This window comes from Cardiocondyla obscurior, linkage group LG26 (assembly GCF_019399895.1).
Source record: "Cardiocondyla obscurior isolate alpha-2009 linkage group LG26, Cobs3.1, whole genome shotgun sequence".
NCBI lineage: Eukaryota > Metazoa > Arthropoda > Insecta > Hymenoptera > Formicidae > Cardiocondyla > Cardiocondyla obscurior.
Window position 1 is genome coordinate 1,906,293 of NC_091889.1, and position 25,423 is coordinate 1,931,715.

At 37.1% G+C, this 25,423-nt stretch overlaps 1 protein-coding gene across 1 annotated transcript; it reads right to left on the reverse strand.

Moving 5' to 3' along the window:
• Positions 1 to 1,461: 1,461 nt before the first annotated feature.
• On the reverse strand, positions 1,462 to 5,723 carry LOC139112092 (uncharacterized). Its single transcript, XM_070672875.1, has 3 exons — positions 4,163 to 5,723; positions 3,648 to 4,024; positions 1,462 to 3,603 (listed from the first exon to the last, which is right to left on the reverse strand). Exons 1-3 carry the CDS (start codon positions 5,721 to 5,723, stop codon positions 1,462 to 1,464), a joined length of 4,080 nt encoding a protein of 1,359 aa, XP_070528976.1.
• Between the last annotated feature and the right edge of the window lie 19,700 nt (positions 5,724 to 25,423).

The window sequence follows — 25,423 nt, forward strand, 5'->3', positions numbered from 1 at the left end:
GGTCAGTTTTTGGGGGAGATATCATTCATTTTGTAGTTATAATCTTTTTGGGGGGAGTCTTGGTTTTGCTTAAAACTTTTTTAAAAAAGCTTCTCTCGCGCTTATACTTGACGCTTTTTTTAAACCTTTTTTTTTAAGAAGGTAAGTTTTTGAAAAAGATATCATTTATTTTGTAGTTATAATATAATCTAGAGACACGTTAGTGTTCTACGTTACGTGCACAAGCAGCGTGATCGAGTGTGTCATTACGCGAGATCTTTTATTCTGAGCTATTGAGATGTTTGTTTGGATCTCAACAACGGTCTAACCGATCGCTTTCTAAACGTGTTCCTTTATATATAACTTTGTACATAAAATACACGTTTTTTGTTCTATCTATTTTTGTTGTACGATTGATACTTTTTAGAAAAATGTTTGATAAAGTTGATGCTATAACAAGTTCGGGGTGAACTTGTGTCATACTCGTACAGTTCGACATGTATTTGAAATATTATAAAAAATAGAATGGGCCCCATCCAACGCCCAACTCGTGAGACGCACCAAATTAATTCTTTTCGTCTCTCCGTTGTAGTATTATTATTTGACGCCTCATTGACGCCTCATACGTTTTTATATAGGTTTTCAATATTTAGTTTTGTTTATCACTACTCGAGTTTCTCGAGAAAAATCTTTGGCTTCGTTCAGCAGAAAAAACTGCTTTGCAACTATTATAAAAATATTAAAATTGATTGACGCATTTTTAATAAAAATTGTAAAGTTTATTTTAAATATTTTAAATTTAAATTGTATTAAAATTTTTTTAGAGAAGATTTTATTAAAAAAATTACTCCAAGTTAAAAGTATCAAGACAAACCTAGGTTCATGCTTGTACGGTTTTACATAAATTTGTAATATTAAATAGAATAGAATGGACTTCATCCAATGCCCATTCTCGTAATCGAGACGCACCAAATACCTTTTATTTTAAAAAAGTAATTTTTGGAAAATGTCACTTATTTTATAGTTATCAAGAATCACGTTAGTTTTTCGAGGTTACGTGTACGTGCAATAAGATCATCATATCATTATGCGAGGATTTTAATTCAGAGTTATTAAAATTTTCAAATCTCAACAACGGTTCAACAAATCATTTTCTATATATAATCCTTTAAAAACTTATATTTTATCATGACTCGAGATTCTCGAGAAAAATCTTTGGCTACGTTCAGCAGAAAAATCTACTTTACAATTTAGTAAACACCATATCAAATTTAATTTGTATCATTATTTTTTAAAAAATTTTTTATAAATGTCTAAATTAAATATCAATCAGATTTTATTACATTTTTTTTATTAATAATTACTTTTTGATCCATATATGCAATTTGTTAAATATATTTATTTCTATCAATTTTTTGTAAAAAAAGTATATAAAGATCTTTAGCACCTTTGGGCCATTGTCTTTTTCTAATTTGCGTGTCATCAATTTCGATCCAACTTAGATGATCCTTCTCTACAAATATTTGTATAATGTCCTTTATCAACATTATAAAATATAGCATTTATAACTTTATATGATTGTCCAGCTACCAGTACTTTAGTCGTTGGAATAGAAGATATATTAAAATTACGTTTTGTTTTTATTACTTTATCTTCTTTTTGCGAAAATAATGCAAAATGAATAATAATTATATCTTTTGTTAATGTTAATTCATTTTTAAACAATATATTATTTCCTGTACAATTTTTACATGACCCGGTTTCTGATTGATTCCAATGTGCAAATGTAACATCTAATAACTCTTTCAAGTTAGAGCTTTTTTTCTTCAAATTATTAATAGGTATTGAAATAAATAAATTATTAGAACAAATTGTTTTTGTATATTGACAAATAACACACCGAGTAGAAGAGGTAACCTCATGCTCTACTGATTCTCTTATACACTCGTACCTTGTACACAAAATTGTTCGAAACTTTAATGCATCTAGTTTTTCGTTCATTGAAAACGATTCTCCTAAATCTTGTCGAACATCATATGTATTTAAATTACTCATTCTATATTCATATCGATGCATTAACATACGTAAAATATTTGATTTATCACAATTAAGCAATTGCTTTCTAATGGCATTTAAATGCAATAGACATTGTACAACTGTATTAGCGTAACATGAAACATTATCTGTATTTTGAAAACCACGTAAAACCCAAGTGGTATTTATTTGTAACATTTGATTTTGCTGACCATTCTCTTGAAAGGCTTCGACTAGTTTCGACAATACCCATGGAATATCTTTCACTTTGGAATGACGTTCTCTTTGAATAGAAATTATTTCTACGTCTGGTTTGTATTTATATCTTAGCCGATTATACTCGTTAATAGCTTTTTCGTCAGCTGTCACTGCTGAAGGATCAAAATTAATCAAATGTAATCCTTTTAAAGATGTTACTCGAGATAATGCTACATAAGTTTGACCGCAATTAAATATACAATTGCTTATGTCAATAACAGCACTCTGTAAACTCAATCCTTGACTTTTATGAATAGTTATTCCATAACTCAAACACAGTGGAAATTGTTTTCTTACAACAAATGCTTTATGCACCACTTCAAATTTTACGTTCACTCTTTCAATCAAATATTCTAATCCTGAAGGTAAAAGTAATTTGATTTTTTCTACACAATCGGTAGATATATCTCGTACAATTGAAACTACTGTAGCTATTGTACCGTTTACCAGACCCAAAGTAGCATCAATATTACGACTTATCATAACTTTTGCTCCAATTTTAATTACAATTTCTTTTGAAAGTCCAGCAGTTTTAGAACTATCATCGTCATTATTCGATAATACTTTTAATACTTTTTTTTTTAAATATGAAGTACAGTCAATTGTATCTTCAGCAATTAGTAATATCTCTTTCGAATCAATGCGACTTAACATAGCTTTATTAAGAGTGTCACACATATGACGTGTAGGCAATAGACAAACAATATTCGATGAACAATTATTAATATAATCACATAATTCCTTTAATCTAAATTCCAAAGAATTACCTTTAAAAGATATTTTTTTATTTTTAAGTACGGCATAATCAGACTTTGTTAATGAACCAATACGAATTCTCGACAACAATTGCCTATAAGTATCGTCTTCTTGCTGACGCATATTAATAATTAATTCATCGTAATGAAATAACATAGTCCACAAATTAATAGCAGTTAATGAACCAACGCATTTGTTAAATTTGTCATTTGACAATTGCATAAAAATGTAATCTTCACGTACAGGAGGCAATTGAAGTAAATCGCCAAATAAAAGAATGTGTTTTTTACCGAACCAACCATCTTCAATGTCATTTGTATCAAATATTTCAGTTAATCGAAGATGTATATACATTAAAGTCAAATTGGATATTATTGACACTTCATCAATTATAAAGAGGACAACATTTTTGAGTTCAGTTCGTAAAACTTTTAACACATGAGTAGACAATGGTTTGTACTTTGGAGTCTGACCACGTTCAACAGGTAATTGAAGTAATCTATGAACTGTCAAACCATCAATATTAAACGCTGCTATACCAGTAGGTGCTGCTAAAGCGGTATCTTTGTTGAGATTCTGTTTAATCCAACATTTAATTGTTTTAATTAAGAAACTTTTACCAGTTCCACCTTCTCCACTAACATATAAGCGTAATATCGAAGCATTACAGTATCAGTGACTCTATCAAATACTCTTAGTTGATCAGCATTTAATTTTGCTATCATGTCAGAAACATCGATATTCTCATCTGTTTTTTCACCAAGATTTTTAAAATCTTGCATCGCTTCACCAACTTCTACATTTTGAATGCCGATTGGATTATCAGGATCATCCTGAGACACATTCTTTTGTTGTAATTCTTCATCGGTTTGCTGAACCAACTGTTTTGCATTTTCAAATGCTTTTTGCAATTCTTGTACTTTTTCGTGAAATTGCAATGCCTCTGTAAGATGTAATTTTGCTCTTTCAAATGCTTCCACATAAGTGTCAAAATTATCTTTAAGATTGTTTAAATTTCGTCATGGTTTAAACATAAGATGTAAAGAAAAAAAATAATCTTTAGGCTGTGTTTCAACATTGTATTTATAATGATTAATAAAACATGCTCGTTGTCTTCGTTTAAGAAAATGACTACTGTCTATTTTATAAAATTCAATTAAATTATTCTTTGGCTCAGTTGTCGTGACATCATACCACTGTGCGAACTCGTAAAGAGACACTGATTCCAATTCTTCCACTCTATTTGGATAATAATCATCTACTAAAGCCGGACAAAATAAATCTGTGGATTCTTCATCTAGAGCTTCAATCTCTTTACGACTTTTTAATTTTTTCTGTCGTATACGATTAACGTTCAACCATTTAATAGTTGTATTACAATCTGTTCCATATAAAGGAATACTTAATAATGTATCTGCAGCTTCAAGAGCTCCACATTCTCTATTAGTTAAAAATCGTAAACCATAATTCCAAAGAACACTGGCCAATGATTTACTTTTATTATTCTTACAATTCTCAAGATTAAAGTCAGACAATTCACTTTTCCCTGCTTTATTTACATACTTAGTAATATACCATGTTAATAATGTCGACTTTTCACCAATAAATTGTATATCCATATTTCCTTCCCATGCAGTAAGGAGCACGGGATTATAATCATTAATATCAACTTCATCTTTCGTTCGAGGAAGATCATACAATCTACTTTTATGTTTCAATTGCTTTCTACCTGCTATTGCAGTTGCTACATTTCTCATATACAATATTTTAGTAACAGGTCGTGGAAATCCGAAACGACACCTACGAACAACTTTTCGTCCTACTTTTTTTGAACGTAGACAGTAATCATTATGTCTGTGTCGTTGATGCTTATCAACACGACTGTACAATAATGGTGCAATATTTTTATCTGGCTTCTTGCAACTAATGTATTGTAAAATAAATTTTGAAACTTCTTCTACAGAAGATTCTCCAAAAATTGGCGCATTTTTTATCCAAATTAATAAATGGAAATGTTGTATACCTCTACTTTGATATTCTCGTCGCCAAAAATAGTGCGTTACTTCTCCGATCGGAAAATCTTTCGAACAAATAAAATCTATCATCGCTCGAAATTTATTGTCCAAAAATCTGGATGTTGATATAGGATCTTTAGCAACAAGTACACTGGTACTCAATGAACAATCTTGCCATCCATTAACTTCGCGAATATATTCACCTAAATCGTCCCATAACCATTCACTAGGACTTAACGTTAAGAACCATGTTGCAGGTCCATAATGTCGTGTCATACAATCTAAATCGCTTCTCGGTCGACGCCAATATTGCTCTGTATTTCGAAGTGCAGAGAATATAGCATTTAAATTAGACTCCAACAATTCTTTCGACATAGCTTCTAAATATTCAGCAGCCGTATAACGGCTTCGTGAATCAATTATATTCATTTTATGATAAATGTCGCGATTTAACTGACGAATATTTGTCCTATGTAACAAATAAAATAAGTACTGTTGATTCAATCTAAATTGTGGATACTTAGACGTCAAACGACATTTAATATATTCATGCTCTTGAAGTTTGATCGGCCTTTCTTCATCATATTGATCATTTTTACCGAATGGATATAAATCTGGAAAACACATCAAATCCAAATTCTTTTCACGATTATCCAAAGAAACATTTTGAATTTTTAACATTTGATATAAAGCAGTAGCAGTTTTATTTTCTTTTTTTTCATATAATGGATATATAGTATATTGTTCGTAGTAACTGTCAGTCATCTTTTTGAGTTAACATAGCCTTGTGCTGAGGTAATTTATTTTCTAGACAATTTTTCATCTCTTGCGTTCGTAAATTTAAATCATTTAACAATTTACATTCTTCATTAAATGAAGCTTCTGTATTATTTTCTGTTTCTTCAACATAAAATTTCACATTATTAAAAGTTCCTAAATTCAATTGATTATGAGTATCAGGCAATAAGATGCCAGAATATAAAAAGTTACGATCTGTCAGCCATTTTAAAGCTTGATATATTTTTCTTAAATTTACTAAATCTTCCCAAATAACTTTTGACTTAGTTGGAATACTTCGAACTAAAATACACAATTCAGAATTTAAATTTATCGGATCAGTTTTTGCACATAATTTATTAAAAGTTTCTTCTAGAGAAAGTGGTAAATAAAAAGTTGAACCTTTAACCTTTTGTATTTTTAGTCTTTCAGGAATAACTTTATGAAAAACTGTTCCCATTTTCACTACAGTCTGAAAAGCTTTAGCTCTCTGTATGAGTATTTTCTCAAATTCGTTAAGAGACGATATACACTCGGTACATTATTTACAAGTAAATTATTTAGAATGCAATAAGGAGGCAACAAACCGCTACGAAATTTTTTATCACAATAACGACATATGTATTCAAGATTAATTTTTTCTTTCTCTATATATGCTATTAAATCATTCCAAATTGGATTATTTCTACGTGTTTGAATTTTATTATTAACTTTAGAAATATTTCTCTTGTAACAAAGTCTTTCACACGATGTGGCCTGAAGCCACAAACAGGCAATAGAATTCAGACCCCGCGCCGCGACTACCATCGTTCGCCTAAGATTTGCGCGGTCCCGTCCATAAGTTAAATTACGCGGGCCGACCAACCATCCGCGGCGCGTAGCGCGGATCTCCGTAACGCGTAACATGGGTCGCCCAACCGCCCACACCGCGCACCGCCACCGACCGCTCGGGAGTGGGGGCTCCCCACTCTCGGGCCCACGGGTATATAAACTGCCTCGAGCGCAGACGAGGCACCTTTTCCGCGCTAGGGAGCACCCCAGCAACCGATCCTTCAGGACTTGGGCGCCCCCAAGTTTTCCTCGACCAGGCTCACCCGGCTCTCGAAACCGACTTTGCTCCGCAAGACTCGGGCGCTCCCGAGCCTTCCTTGACCGGGCTCTCCTGGCCTCCGACACCGTTGCCTCCGAGACTCGGGTACTCCCGAGCCTTCCTTCGACCGGGCGCTCCCGGCCATTCTCGACACCAACACCTCCGAGACTCGGGCGCTCCCGAGCCTTTCCTCGACCGGGCGCTCCCGGCCGTCCTCGTGACCGCTTATCCACGACTCGGGCGCTCCCGAGCCTTCCCTCGACCGGGCGCTCTCGGCCGTCCTCATGATCGCTTTATCCACGACTCGGGCGCTCCCGAGTTTTCCCTCGTCCGGGCGCTCCCGGATCTCTCTCTCTCTCGCCGACACTGCCCTATCGTTTAGCCTCGTAGGCAAATTACGCTGCGGCGCCGCCGACTCACGACCGCGGAAACAGTACGACCGATACGGCCTGAACGGCCTACCTTGTAACCGGCACCGCCGACTCGCGATCGCGGAAACTGTCCGGACGATACGGCCTGAACGGCCCACCTTGTAACCCGCGCCGCCGATTCGCGACCGCGGAGAACCGTACGACCGGTACGGCCATCCCGTGTCCGTGGAATTGATACACGTAATACGGCCTAAGCGGCCCGAACTGTTTCCCACGTTAAATCCAGCTCCCGGCGGATGTTGTTTCATTTGTTTTAGTTGCTTATTATGCTATTGTATTATTTGTTTCTTTACATTATTTCCTTCGTTCTTAAGCAAGTATAATAAATCACTTATTTTTACGTTAACCACGTCTCGGTTCTTTTCACTCGTATCTTGGCTTCCGACGAGCTTTCCGGACCCGAAATTACCGTGTTACAACGATATACAAATATATCGTGGTGTATCAAGAGAACGTTTTTTTAAAGCTTTAAACGCATTTTGATATTTAAAAATAATATCATCGCTCATGATTATATCAGTTTGCTGATGCTTGTACATATCTGCTTTTTCTTGTACTGAACTTATAATTTTCTTTAGTTTATCAACTTCACCACAAGTTAATGCTTCGTCCAACTGTAACATTTTTTTATAAAAGCTATAAAGTACATAAATTAAACGTCTAATATATCTCACTTTTGGAAAATGCGGTGATAATAATTGAACTGGGATAAACATAGCTTCACAAAGGTTTAAATTAATGTAACAGCTATGTGCGTGACCCTTCTTAGCATTTTCTAAATTCTTATCAAAAATTGTTGTAGTGCATTCATGAATTTTTTGCATTAATTCCGGAATTTTTCTCAAAGTACTTTTATTTATAGCTTCTAGCAATTTTTGATATCGTTCGATTAAAAGCGGATCATTAACTTTACATAAAGTACTACATAACCACGATTTTTTTGCTCGAGTTTTTATCAAAGATAACGTATTAACAATTTGCCCTTTTGTATTTAACATTAAAGGTTCCGTTACATTAACTTTGGATGAATTAATATTATGATACGTCGAATCAACGAAATAATTTTCGAACGAAGCTGTATGTCTAGATATACCACAAAATGCAGTTAACTTATCATTAACTGTAATATATTCCGCAGCAACAGTTAAACATGTTTCTGATCTATTTTTTAGCTTAGCTAACATTTTATACATATTACGAACATAACTATCTCTAATATTGAAACACCATCGTACGATTTTTTCTGCTTCCAATCGTGTTTCAATATGACATTTACTACTATTTGTAACATTTTGGTTGAGTAAAATATTTTTTACACATGTCTCAAAAGAATAATGAATTTTTAAAAACTTGGTGGATCTAAATTTTACATATTTTTTAGTAATCTCTTTAGCAGTATTATTCTTTTTCACTACAAATTCAGACACAAATGTTTTTCTCCGGTAATATCGTTCTAACTGTTTAGTACGATTATCTTGTAGATTCTTATCATATCGTTGTCTCTTTTTAGCACGATTATCTTCTACATTTTTGTGATACAAGTACCGTTTTTTAGCACAATTACGTTCTCTATTTTCTTGATACTTTTGTCGTTTTTTAGAGCGATAATTTTAAAGATCGTCTTCCTCTCGTGTACGTTTCTTATCAAATTTAATTTCAGATAAATTTGCTTTTATTTCCACCTGACGTTTAATACGTTAACGGTCTGCATCAGCCTCTCTTATTCTAATTACTGCTAATGGCAGTACCTTTTGAGGAATGCCATTTTTTAAATCTTGTAGAAAATGCTCTATCACATTAGACTCTAAAATCTTTATTAAATGCGGACGCATTTTACTACAATCATATTTTACTTTTTCGGGTTTTATATTAAATAATAACGATACAGCAAAAGCTATAGCAAAAACACCGCAATCGTTGCAGTTTGGCTGTCGTTGAACACTAAGAAATGTAATTAATTTTTTTTTTTTAAATTATATGTTGGGAATAATCTTGTCAACATTGTTAAATGATTTTCATGTACGCTTTTAGAATTAAACGAATCATAGATAAAGATACGTTTTGTATCGTAATAACTACATACCCAATGTTGTGGGCTATATAATATTTGTATGTTTTTTATTTGGCGGAACAGCTTTTATTGTCTCTGGTAATTGTATCTGCCATGTCGAAACAGGTTTATAATCTGAATAATTTTCTAATAGATTGTTAAAATGATCCATGTGGACATCACTTAACCATTCTCCTTGAACGATTTCATCTTTTTCTTTAAGCTGTAAAATAACTTTTTGCAATTTTGAATTCATGTTATCTAAATTATTAATTAGTATTTAAATACAGGTGCAAAACAGCCTATGTCTTTTAACGCAAAAGCTGCCAATGTTCTTTGGCGCTTTGCAGTCTATGTTTTTTGGTACAGAAACAGCCTATGTTTTTTGGCGCAGGAGTAACCTATATGTTATTTGGCGCAGAAGCAGCCTATATTGTTTGGCGCAGGAGCAGCCTATGTTGTTTGGCAAAAGAGCAGCCTGTGTTTTTGGCGCTTTTCAGCCTATGTTCTTTCACATTACTTTAAAGAAAAAGAAGAAGAAACCTACGTTTTTTAGCGCACAGCCGCTTATATTTTATAGCGCACAGCCGCTTATATTTTATAGCGCACAGCCGCTTATGTTCTTTAGCGCACAGCCGCTTTTGTTGTTTAGCCCACAGCCGCTTTTGTTGTTTAGCGCACAGCTGCTTATGTTCTTTAGCGCACAGCCGCTTATGTTCTTTAGCGCACAGCCGCTTATGTTCTTTGGCGCACAGCAGCCTATTTTGAAAAAGAATGAGAGAGAGAGAGAGAGAGAGAGAGAGAGAGAGAGAGAGAGAGAGAGAGAGAGAGAGAGAGAGAGAGAGAGAGAGAGAGAGAGAGAGAGAGAGAGAGAGAGAGAGAGAGAGAGAGAGAGAGAGAGAGAGAGAGAGAGAGAGAGAGAGAGAGAGAGGGGGAGAGAGAGAGAGAGAGAGAGAGAGGGGGGAGAGGAAAAGAGAGGGGGAGAGAAGAAGCCTGTAAAAAATGTAGATCTAACAGATACCATCACTGTAACAGTTACAATGTAACTGATGGTTACAGTGCAACTACAGCTGACATACTATATGTCGGTTCCTCTCACTGGATTGGAGGATCACGGCCCGATAGCGACAACCAATGTCTCCGCACGAGCATTAGGGTATTAATCGGAATGCTAGGTGTTTGCACCTATTGTAAACTCGCCTTTATGCGATTAATAACAACCGACATCTATACAGCTCAATTTGAAAAATTCGTTTACTTTGTTTTTAACAATTTTAAACAGTCTTCAGTGAGATGGCAAGGAGTGACAATAATAAAACAAACGAGCAAAATGAGTCACTAGACGACATTCTTAACGACGAAAATTTTATTTTTTCGTAAGTTATTATAGATATAATATCTTATAAATATTTTATTTTTTATTTAATTTTATATCTTATATTTTATTCTATTCTATATATTACAGATCATTTGGAAAAATGGACTTCGAAGATGTCCAGGCTGGGCCGTCGAGACAGCCTCCTCCTCGCGACGATGTGGCGGTTGCCCAAAGGCAATCGTCTCCTCGTCGTGAGGAGCCGATAGCCTCCACTGAGGCTAATAATGAAGACAGAGCCGGAGCAACGGCGCATCCAGATGCCGAGACCCTTGCTCGTGAAAATGAAAATCTTAGAAAAAGATTGGAAATCTTAGAGCAAAAATTAAATAGACGTAAGTACATTTGGCATGAGGTACTACCGTACTTCTTGACAATTTTTTACCATAACTCTTAAAAACACATATTGATTTTTTTAGCTCCTCGCTGGAAAAGGGCTGGCCGTGCATATATGCGGATTCGCGGTGGCGGGCGAGGTCGCAGTGACAGACGAGGTGGGAAAAGAGGTCGGGGCTACCCAAATAGCTTAAACAGCCCTTATAAGCAGTACAATTTTTATTAATTTTTTTTTTAACAATCGTTTTTTTTATTAACATTATTTTAAAGTTAAGTTTTTTATTTTTTTACATATTTACACATTTATTTGTTATTTTTATAATTATGTATTTTTTATTTTTTTATTTTATTTAGCATTTTTTAACTTAACTTTTAATATAACGTATAATTTTGATAATTTTTATTTTAGTATATTTTATAGTATATTTAGTATAGTTTATAAGAACATTTTTATTTTTATATGACGTATCTATTTATATACAATGTTTAAAACTTATATCGTTTAAAACTTATAATTATATATAAATTAAAAAAAAAGATTAACCAATTTATATTGGATTCATATATTTATTAACAATTAATTACATATTTATGACAATACAACGTTTAAAACTTTTAAAATTACAAATTAAAAAAAAGATTAACCAATTTATATTGGATGTATATTAATTACATATATTTGTAATGATTAACCGATTTATATCGGAAAAATTTAAATATTTATATTTAATATTAAATAAAAAAATGTATGTATATTAAGAAAAATAAAATCTATTTTTATCCCTATATACAGGGTGTCCCAGATCAGTGGACGATGCCGTAAATGATAGGTAGATTTAATCGAATTAAAACGAAAAGTCCTTTACCATTTCAAAAAATTCTCAATAGTTTTCGAGAAAAAAATTAAAATATATTAAATGTATAAGCGTAAGAGCGACAAGAAAGCTGCGCGTGAGTGAGCGCGACAGGCGAATGACTAGAAATGGCACCGTTGTCTGTCGCGCTCACTCAGCCCACGCTTCCTCGTCGCTCTTACGTGTACATAAATTAATTTTTTTCTTGAAAACTATTGAGAATTTTTTAAAATGGTACAGGACTTTTCGTTTTAATTCGATCTACCTATCATTTTCGGCATCCCCCAGTGTCCCAGACATAACGAAGGATACAGGAAGGATAGATAGAATTGATTGAGACAAGTAGAAAAGTCCCGTACCATTTTGCAAAATTCTCAACCGTTATTGAGAAAAAAATTAAAATGTATGAATTGTATAGGCGTAAGAGCGACAAGGAAGCTGCGCGTGAGTGAGCGCGACAGGCGAATGGCTAGAAATGGCGCCGTCGCCTGTCGCGCTCACTCACGCGCAGCTTCCTTGTCGCTCTTACGCCTATACAATTTATACATTTTAATTTTTTTCTCAATAACGGTTGAGAATTTTGCAAAATGGTACGGAACTTTTCTACTTGTCTCAATCAATTCTATCTATCCTCCCAGTATCCTTCGTTATGTCTGGGACACCCTGTATATATGGTGTTTATTTCTCTTGCGGGGTACACCCGGACCTCCGCTCCGGTTACAATTTTAATTTTAACAACTACATAAACTGCAATTAATTAATTAAATACATTATTTAAATTTTTTATATACATAGTAGTTAATTACATATTAATAGAATAAATTAACTAATTCATATCGGATTATAGTAGTTAATTACATATTAGTAAATTAAATTTATAGCATTTAAACTAAAAACATTATTTACATTTTTTATATTAATTACATAATTTATTTGTATACTACATTAATTACATGTTAGTAAAATAAATTGCACAATAACCTTAAGTATTCGCAAAAAGAATGCTTGACCAGAAGTTTTACTAACAAGAGCAGCCACTGATAGTAATTAAAATTTCGTTCCGGCTTTAACTTTACTCTGTGCTGAGACAATCTGAAAAGAAAACTTTATTTTAATAAATATGACTTATAAATATTTAATGAAGTACTATTACAGAATAGATATACTTAACTTATCTAATAAAATTCCTCATTTATTTTTATCACTAGTCAATGGTTGATCTTCCAAGGAATTTCCTTAACTTAATTCACAACCTTAAGTATTTGTGAAAAGAATGCTTGACTAGAAGCTTTACTAACAAGAACAGCCACTGATAGTAATTGAAGTTCTGTTCCAGCTTTAACTTTACTCTGTGCTGTGACAATTACATTTTTATTTGTAAATCTGAAAAGAAAACTTTATTTTAATAAATATGGCTTATGAATATTTAATGAAGTACTATTACAAAATAGATATACTTGACCTATTTAATAGAATTCCTCGTTTATTTTTGTCACTAATCAATGGTTGGTCTTCCAGAGAATTTCCTCGACTTAATTTACAATAAATCAAATCGTTATATGTTCACACATCATGTTTGTCAATTGTCACATCTTCCAGAAATAACTTCAATCTATCTCCTGAATTATTAATAAATACCTCGTTTTAATACTTGATTGCCATTACTCAAACTTTTGATCTTAATACCGATCGTATGACAACTTACATTTACTTTATTATTTTTTTATTTATTACGCGATCATCACTCATCACTTATTACCACTAAACTGAGACATCAATAAAGATAGTCGATAAATGAAGCAGAGTCGATAAATCAATCCACACCATCTAGCGGCGCGAAAACGAAAAGGACATTTTCGTCGTCGACGACGTTAAAGATAAAATAAGATTTTACTCTTGCAAGCAAATTTTACATCGCGATATCTTCGTTTGTAGATAACGTACCGAAAAAATAAAAATACTTTTATTATATAAATCAACCCTAATCTACACAATAAACCTATGTAGAAAGCGATCGGTTCAGCCATTGTCGAGATCCAAATATGTACGAATTTCTTAAAATGGGTCTCGCGTAATATAGGCAGGTAGTACACTGCGCCTATACTTGGCTCGAGGCACTACCGTGCCTCTTGATTTCCAGCATCTCGCCAAAACGATACGTGACGCGCTTACTCTACCGGCGATACCCGCTGACCCAAACGGGATACAAATATCTAGAGATCGGCGTGAACGTTGGTACGCGTTGTTTTGCGGAGATCATCATAGGTAATAATCGAGGAGATGAATTAACCATGTCGCTCGACACCTGGAAGGAACTGTGCGAGCATCGATGGACAATTCTGAATATGCTTCGCGATCGACCGAAGCAACCGTACGACGTTGCGAACATAGGTTCGCTCACAGTACGAATTTACCGCATGAACGAAATGAAACTTGTACGACTCGAATCGGTCGACACACGTATGGCCATGACCGAAGCTACGTTCACGCGAATGCTGGATTTCGATGATTGCGTCTCTTTGACGTTCAACGTACTTAACAAAGTCCTACCGAAGATCGACGACAAATACGAGCGATTTTGCAAAATCGCTTCCGTATCGAGAAATCGCACCGAGGCGGTGAGCGCTATACGCAGCAGCGATTCCTTCGACGAACAACAAATTGTAGATTGCGAACTACTTGCGCTTGTAATAAATGTATAAAAAATGTGTAATATATTGTAACGCATATTCATATAATAAATATATACTTTTGTAATCGACACGTATCATTTTTTTAATCGCTTCTATTCCATCCTTCATTTTATTATAATTGTGAGGCGTGAGTCCCGCCTCGTTCGTATGCAACATATTTTAATCGCTTCTATTCCATCCTTCATTTTATTATAATTGTGAGGCGTGAGCCCCGCCTCGTTCGTATGCAACATACGTATCTGGGTGAGAGAGAAATAAGATAAGAAGGAGGAGCGATTAGCTGGGGGTGTACGTGCAGCGTCACCCGCATTCGAATCGTATGAGCGTGTAAAAGAATTGTTGATAATCAATAGGCGGCGCGAACGGGTGCGAACGAGAGAGAACGATGGGCGCGCGATCCTTTGCGATCCGCCGCCGTCCTGCCGCTCGCCGCCGACGCCATGACTAACAAGGAGAAGTCGCGCTCAACGGAACACCGATTTTCTTCAAACTTGCAGGGTTTGAAGATTGGTGTTCCTAGAGATACTTGGTAAAGCCATTCGACGCACTACTCAAAAATAAGAGAGAAAGTTAGTTTAAATATTTCGTATATCTATAAGTACAGAACAGTTATACTTACTTTCGAAGCAGCGTGGTAGTCCAGAGCGGGCGGCTCAAGTCTAGTAAGCGCGGAATCACTGGTTCGATTCACGTTACGTATTTTTTTTTTTTTTAATTATTTTATTTTTTTTTATTTTTACATTTTGGTGTAAACTTTAATAATTATATATTTTATTTTATTATTATAATATTATATAAAAAGAAAAAATAATAAAAAATGTAATAATATATTTTTTTTATAAAGTTATTTATTTTATTGATTACATGTACAAAAAAACAATATTATTAATTCTTAACATTGCATATTCCTGGGTGGTATTTGTCATAAAAACATGTACATGCACATGTTCAGTTTGCAATTTAGATTTTTATTTACAGCATTTTATCACGATTTCACTATGCCTAAGCATAAAAGTGCTAAGAGGAGTTCCTCTTCGAGGCATTCGAAGAAGGTTCGCAGCAGGAAGAACTCCTCAGGATCTCGCTCTTCGAGTGTAGATCGGAGAGATCATAGATCGAGAGATTCTCGTTCTTCGGATAGCCGTCGATTTCGACATTCTTCGTCTCGTCGTTCTGGTTCCGGCGGTCGCTACGAAGGTCTCCTGAGGGAGTTTTGTAATTTCCTGGCCTCCCGTGAGTCTTGTGACAGACATAACCTCAATTCCCGCCAGGTTAGAATGCAGCCGAACTACGCTTCGTCTCAACGTTCACGTTCAGTATCGCCCTTGGATGCAGCTGGGGCTAGTCCCCCTGAGCAGATCTTGAGGGAACACACGGTCGCTTTAAACGACCGCGGCTCTGTACCAGGTATGTCCTCTTGTCGACCCAGTTCATTGAACTTTCTGGCAAAGAGAGGACATAACCGATGTGTTCCTTCTTCTGACTCCTCTTTTTCTTTAGATACCCCGGCAGTAGAGAACCTTATCCTGAATGTCCCTGGAGGTGAGTTACAATCGGTCGATGACACTCCTGGGCTCTCTTTTGTTGATGAGTTTTTCGGAGGAACCCAAGCAGCTCCCGTATCCTCCTCCTGGATCCTAACCATTCTTGGCACAATTCAGTCCTACTCACGGAATGGTTTAAGCGAGGACATGAAAAAAGATTTGCTTAGCAAATATGAACTGAAAGGAGAACTTTCGGTGCTAGCCCCCCAAGTTAAATAAGGAGCTCCTTTCCGCATTGGCTCCTTCTGTGGTTAAGAGAGATGAATACCAGGCTTCTTCACAGACCCAGGTGGCAGCCTGTCTAAACGCTCTGGGCTCGGGCATCTCCCTGCTATTGAAACCGGAGGTCATATAGGACCTAGATACCGTAGCCAAACCAGCCCTTTCTCAGCTTTCAGAGAGCATGCACTTATTAGCTGATCATTTTTATCGGCTCTCTCTTACCCGAAGGGCATTCACAAAGCCTTCCCTAAATATATTAGGACAAAATACTGCTGAGTCAGCTCCAGTGGACGAATTTTTATTCGGTCAAAATTTCGCCGAGACTCTGAAAGCTGCCCAGGCTTGTGAGAAGACCGGTCGTGAGCTCTCCAAGACGGTCTCCACCCTAACGAAGAAGTCACAAATACCGGTTCGACAGGCGGACCGTCAACGAGCACAGGCTTCTAAATTCTCGGGAAACATGAGGCCCCCTGCACGTCCATCGTCGGCTCGTCGCTCAGGGGCTCAACGACATCATCAGAACCGACATCGCCGCTCCAGGTCACGCTCCAAGCCACGCCGTCTTCATTAAACGTAAGTTCGGCCGGACGTCTAAGAGATTTTTACGAATCTTAGTTAGATATTACATCTGACCAGGTGGTGTTGGAGGCGGTAGGTGGTTACCGCATTCCTTTTGTTTCGTCACCTCCATCTCGACCTTTTCTTACGGAATCTCTTCTCTCTCCAGCTACGGCTACAGCCTGTGATTTGGAGATTCATCGATTACGTCATAAGGGGGCCATAGTATCAGTTGAGTCCTCCAAAGATCAATTTCTATCACCAATCTTTCTGATAGACAAGTCGTCGGGCGGAAAGCGTCTTATTTTAAATCTACGAGATTTGAATTCTTATATCCAACCTCATTTTAAATTAGAGGACTGGCGCACGGTTGTCCGTCTCATGCTTCCGGGTTCATTCATGGCGACTATTGATCTGGAGGACGCATACTTACTCGTCCCTATCTGTGAAAGTCACAGAAAATACCTTCGTTTCCAATGACGTGGGGATATTTTCGAATATACCTGTCTCCCGTTTGGTTTATCCACAGCACCTTATATATTTACAAAGTTATTACGGCCAGTCTTTGCCTATCTTCGAGAAAGAGGATATCAGTCAATTGTTTACCTAGATGATTTTCTTATTCTAGGTTCATCTAAGGACGACTGCCGTTCTAATGTCTCAGCCACTATTAATCTTCTGTCATCTCTAGGTTTTATTATCAATTTCAGTAAGTCACAGTTGGATCCCTTGATTAGGTGCAAATACTTAGGATTCTTTTTTGACTCCATCGAGCAATCCATCGCCATTCCCGAAGTTCGTCGTGAGAATTTACTAACTCTAACGAAATCTTTTGCTCGAAGAAGAAAATGTTCTATTAGAGAATTTGCCAGCTTTATCGGCTCTCTTGTTTCAGTCCACCCGGCAGTTCAGTATGGGCTCCTCTACACCAAGAGATTTGAGAGAGAGAAATTTCTCGCGCTTAGACGAATGCACAAGAATTTTTCAGCGAAAATGTATATCCCGGATTATCTTCAGGAGGATTTCAACTGGTGGGAAAGGATACTCTCCAATCTCAATCAGGCCAACAAAATCCGTTCAGGAGGTTTAGTATGCGAAATTTTCACGGATGCTTCTCTAACCGGAGGGGTGCCTCTTGTCAGGAACACCGCACCCATGGCTGGTGGTCTGAAATTGAAAAAAATCTCCACATAAATTCTTTAGAGTTAAAGGCAGCCTTCAATGGTCTAAGGTGTTTTGCCCGAAAACTCCAGGATTGTAGCATCCTTCTCCGCATTGATAACACCACTGCCATTGCTTATATTAATAAGTTCGGCTCCATCCAATTTCCTCACCTCTCGGATTTATCTAGACAGATTTGGCAATGGTGTGAAGAGCGCAATATTTTTATTTTTGCCTCCTACATTTCATCGACAAAAAATTTTATCGCGGATTCCGAGTCTAGAATCTTAGATCCAGATACAGAATGAAGATTATCAGACTCTGCTTTTTCTAGGGTGTTAGCAACTTTCGGCCCTTTCGATATAGACTTATTTGCTTCTGCGATTAATAATAAATGTAAATTATATGCCTCCTGGTTTCCGGATCCTGGATCTTTTTATGTGGATGCTTTTACCTTCTCTTGGAAAGACCTAAAGTTTTACGCATTTCCACCTTTTATTTTATTACCGCGAGTTCTACGGAAAATAGTCGATAACAGAGCAACGGGAACACTGGTGATCCCTTGGTGGCCTTCACAATCGTGGTTTCCCTTGTTTAATCATCTTTTATTATCAGAACCATTAATTTTTTCTCCTAACTTTTCGTTATTATCCTCACCTTTCAGGAGCTGCCACCCGTCATGGAGGACTCTTTCCCTGGCGGTCGCGCAATTATCAGGGAGGCTTTCAAATCACGCCTAGCACCAGATGCTGCTGTTTCGACATTGTTGGCTTCTTTATCGGATTCAACTATTAAGCAGTATTTTCTCTCGCTGAGGGCATGGTGGAAGTTTTGTCAAAGTCAAAGGGTCTCCCTTTTTTCTCCTTCTGTTACTCAATTTCTCCGTTTTTTATCTCAGGAACTTCAGGACATCTCTTCGTATTCTAGCTTAAACACGTTAAGGTCGGCGGTTTCGCTTATTTCTAAGGATGAAATAGGCAATCACCCTATGGTAAGGCGCTTCTGCAAGGGTGTATCTGTTCTCAAACCGTCTCGACCTAAGTACGACTATGTTTGGGACCCCGCCCCTGTGGTGGAAAAGATGTCGTTCATTTTTCCTTATGAGAATCTCTCTCTAAAGGTGATCACCAAGAAGCTGATTATTCTTCTGGCTTTGGCAACAGGCCATCGCGCTCAAACATTCAGCTTGCTGAGACTTTCTCAAGTTTCGATAAACGAAAAATTGATTATTAGAGTTCCGGACCATATAAAAACCTCTGCTCCAGGTCGTTCACAACCGCTTTTCCTTTTTTCGCGTTTCTCTAATCATGAGAATCTCTGCATTGTTCGTCTCATAGAACATTATCTGAATTACACCAAGAATCTACGACCCCCTACATGCGACTCACTTTTTATCTCCTTATCCAGACCGTTTAAATCAGTCACATCGCAGACAATCAGTCGCTGGATTCGCTCATCCTTAGAGGATTGCGGTATAGACACGTCAATTTTCTCTGCCCACAGCACTCGCCACGCCGCAACATCTGCAGCTGCTTCCAGAAAAGTCTCCACTGACATTATTAAAAGAGCTGCAAGCTGGACAGGCGAATCCAGAATTTTTGCTAATTTCTATAACAGACCGCTCCTTAACCCAGAGGACTTTAGCAGAGCGGTTTTAAGAACTTAGTTTTTTCTTATCTGGTCTGTTTTGCATCAATTTATTATTTTATTGTAACGTTCTCTGTATTTGTATACCCCGAATTATATTATTCATTCCTGTTTCTTGCACAAAATCGCCATTCTTTAAACAACTACCTAGTTCCATCCGGACGAGACACCCAGGACATAATTGTTAGATTGAACGAACTTACCTGTGAAGTTCGATCATAATTATGTCTGGTGTCTCGTCCGGATGGACGCCCACCCATCTCTTCTTCCCATTCCCCTTTTTTTCTGTTAGGCGATTTGTGCTAGGCTTTGAACTAATGAAGATCCTGGAGGCGCTCGGCGAGCTCGTACACACGACCTCCACAAGATGGAAGCGCCTCCATTTCTTTTGGGGCTTTAAAATCTGTTGTCAACGAGCGCGCAAGCACGCTACTACCTAGTTCCATCCGGACGAGACACCAGACATAATTATGATCGAACTTCACAGGTAAGTTCGTTCAATCTAACAATTATAGTCTATTTTTATTACAATATTTCTTTCTTATTACAGTAATAGTAATAATAATGATCGTAAGTGCGGTTAATGTTGAACTTAATCCTACGGAATATATTATTATCGTTTTTGTTCTGGACGCAATATTACTATTATCTAATTCGGAACGTAGTTTGTTTAAATCTAAACTTAGTTGTAATAGTTCATTTTTATTTCGTATAATCGGTTCTCTCTGTATATTTTTTAATTGTGACGTAATTTTAGCATTGTTGGTTCTATCTTTAATTGGTATTATAGTAATATTATACGTTGGTATATAAATATTGATGTCGCTTTCTCCTATCAGGGTTTTTGACTGTATCGTGAGGTCGTTCGTACTTAATTGGCACGCGTCTCTTAGTATTATTTTTCCTGGCCTGATTATGTATATTTTTTTACTTGGCTTATGTTTACATCGTAGTTCAATAGTCTGTGACGCGGTCGAGTATAGCTATGCTTGGGGCTCGTTTAGTGCCGTCCATATGCTAACATTAGATATGATATGGCGGGTTTCGCTATTCTCGGGTTGATGTCCCGGCTCGGCGAGTGCTAAGACTTCGCAAGGTGCGTTATCTGATACATGGTACGTCGCGAAATTGTTTTCGCATATAAGATTTTTATTTCCGCGGATACAACTATTAATTTCATCGCGGGTTAAGCTTATGTATTTGTTGTTTTCTTTGTCTAGCGCGATATATTCGTGCGCGGTTTCGATTGTTTTGAAAATGTTAGCGTGGTCATACAAGGGAAACGGTATGACCGCTTTTAATTCGTATGTCGTATCGGTGACGATTGGGAATTTAATAATGATCATGAGAGCATTGTGATCGCGATAATGCGCGGTAATTGATATATACTTTTCGATTTGATTCCAGTTCTTAGGATTGGTATCGAACGGGAATTGTGACCTTTCGGGTAGTTGAATCGTTGCATGTAGTAGCTCTGTTATGATCTTGTCAATCGGTAATAGCCGTGTGTTAATGTTACCTTTTTTGATCCAAGAGATAAAGTCGATGGTGTCTTGTATGTCAGTCAGTAGGTCAGTCACGAGTATTCTTAATGTGTTGAGATGTCCCGTCATCTCCATTTGCCGCGTTACTCTATCTATCTGCTGACTTAGGAGGATGGTCGCGTTCGTTAAGACGCGGTCGTGTTGCTTGAGTTTTATCTCTAGCTCTTGTATATGGCTTAGTGTACCGTTTAATATTTTAAGCTGATTTTTCGCTACGTGTTGAGTCGTTTGCTGGCTTGCAATTAGCAGTTGTAACTGCTCTTGAATAATCTTTTCGTCATTGGCGTCCATTATGCCGAATAAAGTTTTCCCTACTGTGCCTACTAAGTCTATGAGACCTCTTTTAACGTGTTGAATTTCATAGGTCGCGGTTAGTCTGTCTAGTGCGGTTATTAGTTTATTATTTTGCATTGTAACCAACATTGCTAAATTATGACATTTATCTTTTAATAATTCGCCGTTATACGCTTCATGTAGTTTATTACAGGTATTTTCCGCGTCGTCAACTTGGTTTTGTAATTTCTTAAATCTAATTTCAAAGTCTGCGATGTTTATTATTAATACTAATTTCCATGTGGTGTCGAATAGATGGAGAAGTCCGTGGTCCTCATAATATAATCCGGGTTCGTGGGTGAACTGTGTAATTGTATAAGGTGCGGTTTCGATTGCGCCCTTCGCGGTGGTGAGCGTTAATCTGAAATGTTCACTGGTTAGGTATGTGTGTGTAAAGGTGTTAGCATATCGTACTGGATAGGTGTGTGAGTTTCGCGGGTTGTCTTCATCGTGAGAATGAAGATGCAGCGTCGGCTAAAGGTACGTATTGTTTATCTTTGGTATAGAGTTCTATGCACGGATAACAATTACTTTGTCGGAGCTTTGGTTTATCAAAATTCGCTCTCGGCTTCAGCGTTAAGGTTTTTCGTTCGTCTCATTAGTAAGCCGCTAACTGTCATTACGGAAGCGTCGGTCGGATTAGACGAAAGGAAAGAGAAAAAAAAAAGAAAAGAAAGAAAGAGAAAGTAAATAGGAATTTATTTAAAGTTAAAGGTATATTACGTGTGTGTTCGTATGGTTTATTGTTCTCTTGTGTTTTTTAGTGGATACACAGCAATTTTGCTTTATCTGTGAGCAATGTTACTTGGCCTTTAGGCCGAGGGTGTGTTCTAACTGTATCGGGTTGCGGATGCGGCACCAGGTAAGGTACTTGTGGCACCGCTTGGAACCGCGCCTGCAAATGCGGACAACAAGGGATTTAGAGTATCGCCAAGTGATTCTAGTCCCTGGCGATTTTATTCGTGAGTAGAAATATTTTTTATTGTGTTGTGTGTAATCTTGTTGTTGCTTTGTTTTAAAAAAATATGTATATATTTTTTTTGCTTATTGTCTAATTTGTTTTTTAGCTTATGCTTATCCTTATTGCTAGTGTTCTATGAATGCTTTCAATCTATTCGCATGTACTCTAATTGTTTTTCTACCTTTCCTTATACTATAATTAACATCGTTATGCTTATGTGTTATTATGTACGGTCTTATCCAAAGCGCATCTAAATTCTTGGACCGGCCGCGTCGAACTGTTTCGTCGTAAAGTAGGACGGAATCTCCGACTCTGAACTCGCGTTTTCGGGAATCTTTATCATAATTTTCTTTCGCTTTTTCTTTTTCGGTTTTCGCGTGATCGTGTGCGAGAGAGTTAGAAGCCCGTAATCGTTCGCGTAATTCATTCGCGTAATCGTCGTATGAATATGTTTCTTTCGGCGCGGTTTTCAGTGCTGTCGGTAATGTAGCACGATGTCCGTAGATGAGTTCGAAGGAGGTCAATCCGGTTGCCGTATGCGGGGTTGTGTTATATGTGAACATTGCGTATGGCAACCATTCATCCCAATCGGATTGATCTTCGTTAATGTAGTGCCGTAGATACTCGGCCAGTGTTCGATGCGATCGTTCGAGTGCGCCGTTAGTTTGCGGATGATATGCGATTGTTTGGATTTTTTCAATCCGTAGTAATTTGCAAGTATTTTTGAAAATACTGCTCGTGAAGTTTGTTCTTTGATCGGAAAGGACGTATTCCGGTATTCCGTGTTTGAAAATTATTTGAGTCACGAACGCTTTTGCTACGGTCGCGCGGCTTCTTGGTTCGGGATAGGAATCGCTTTGCTAAATTTCGTGAGATTATCTTAAAACGTTAAAAAGTATTTATTGTTACTGTTCGTTATCGGTAGCGGTCCTACTATATCTAGGGCGCATTTTTCAAACGGTTTAGTCGGCGTGTCTGTAATTACTAGCGAAATTTTTTGTTTTCTTTAATAACTTATTTTTCTGGCACTGTTTGCATTTCTTTATGTATTCTTTTATGTCTCTTCTTATGCCTGGCCATTCGTGCTGTAATCTGATGCGGTGTAGCGTACGTGTGATGCCTTGGTGTCCGCCTATCGGTGTGTTATGGTATTCGTGTATGAGTTTAGCCTTTTCTTCTTCTGAGTATGTGCTTTTTCTTTTAATATGTGTACTGAAAAATTTTCTTCTTGTTTCGAGAGGTTTCTGCTAAGCGCGTCCGCGTTCGTGTTCTTCTTTCCGTCCTTATGAACTATTTCGTAATTATATTCTTCGAGTTTTAATCTCCATTTTGTCCGGCGGGAGCCGGGATCATTTACATTGAACAGCCAGATCAATGGTTTGTGATCTGTTACAATTGTAAATGTTGTCCCATAGATATAGGGTCGGAAATGTTTCACCGCCCATACTATCGCGAGTAACTCCTTCTCTGTCGTGCTATAGTTCTTTTCGGCCTTGTTTAATATGCGGCTTGCATATGCAATCGGATGATCCCTTCCTATCTCCCCTTGAGAGAGGATGGCTCCGATTATATGATCCAAGGCGTCCGTGGTAACGATAAATGGGCGCGTGAAATCGGGATATTTAAATATTGGCGCGGTAGTTAATTTTTTTTTTAATATCTTAAACGCGTTTTGTTGGTCCATTTCCCAGCGAAATTTTTCTTTTTTTTTCGTGAGCATTGTTAAGGGTTTTGCGATTTTCGAAAAGTCTTGTATGAATCTTTGGTAATATCCGGCTAGTCCGATAAATGATTGTATATCTTTTAGTTTTTTTGGTACCGGAAAATTTTTTACTGCGGAAATTTTGGAAGAGTTGGGTCGAATTCCGTTTTCCGTGATCAGATGTCCGAGATAAAGTACTTCCTTCCGTAAAAATTCGCATTTGTCTGGTTGTAATTTTAAATTATTTTCTCGCAAATGTTTAAAAACGGCTTCGAGTCTCTTATTATGTTCCTTGAGCGTCGGTCTGTAAATGACTATATCGTCTAGATACACGAGACATTTAATACCGTGCAGGCCTGATAAGACTGAGTTCATCATGCGCTGAAATGTAGCCGGTGCATTTTTAAGACCGAAGGGCATCCTGTTAAATTCATAATGACCCTCGGGTGTAGAAAACGCGGTTTTTTATTTGTGTTCTTCTTTCATCTGGATTTGGTGATATCCCGAAGAAAATCCAGGGTCGTAAAATATTTCGCGTGTCCAAGCTGATCGAGGATATCGGTCATGTTTGTAATAGGGAAGGAGTCGCCTATCGTGATGTCATTTAATTTCCTAAAATCGACGACTATCCTTAATTTTGGTTTTCCGGACGCGTCGGCTTTTTTGAGAACGACCAATATCGGTGCGTTCCATTGACTCGCGCTGGTTCTTAGAATTCCTTTGTCGAGCATCTTCTTTACCTGCTCTTTTACCTCTGCCTTGTGCTTCTCGGGCAGTCGGTAAGGGCGGCAGCTAATTGGCCTACTCTCCTTTTCTGTAATTATTTCGTGCGCGACGGATTCGGTGAAGGAAAGCGGATTGCCTTGCAAATGGAAGATATCGCAGAAACTTTCGCAAATTTTTATTAACTCGCTTTTTCCCTCTTTATTCAAATGTTTAATCCTAAGCTGTTCTTTAACGCTCTCTCCGTTGCTGTACTGCGGCTATTCCTGGCTTATCTTGTAACGCGAGCGCGCTGACTGTGCATATTTGCGGCTTTGCTTCTATGTGTAATACGGGTGTGAAAAATGGCACGGCTGTCTCTCGTGTATTTAATACGCTTA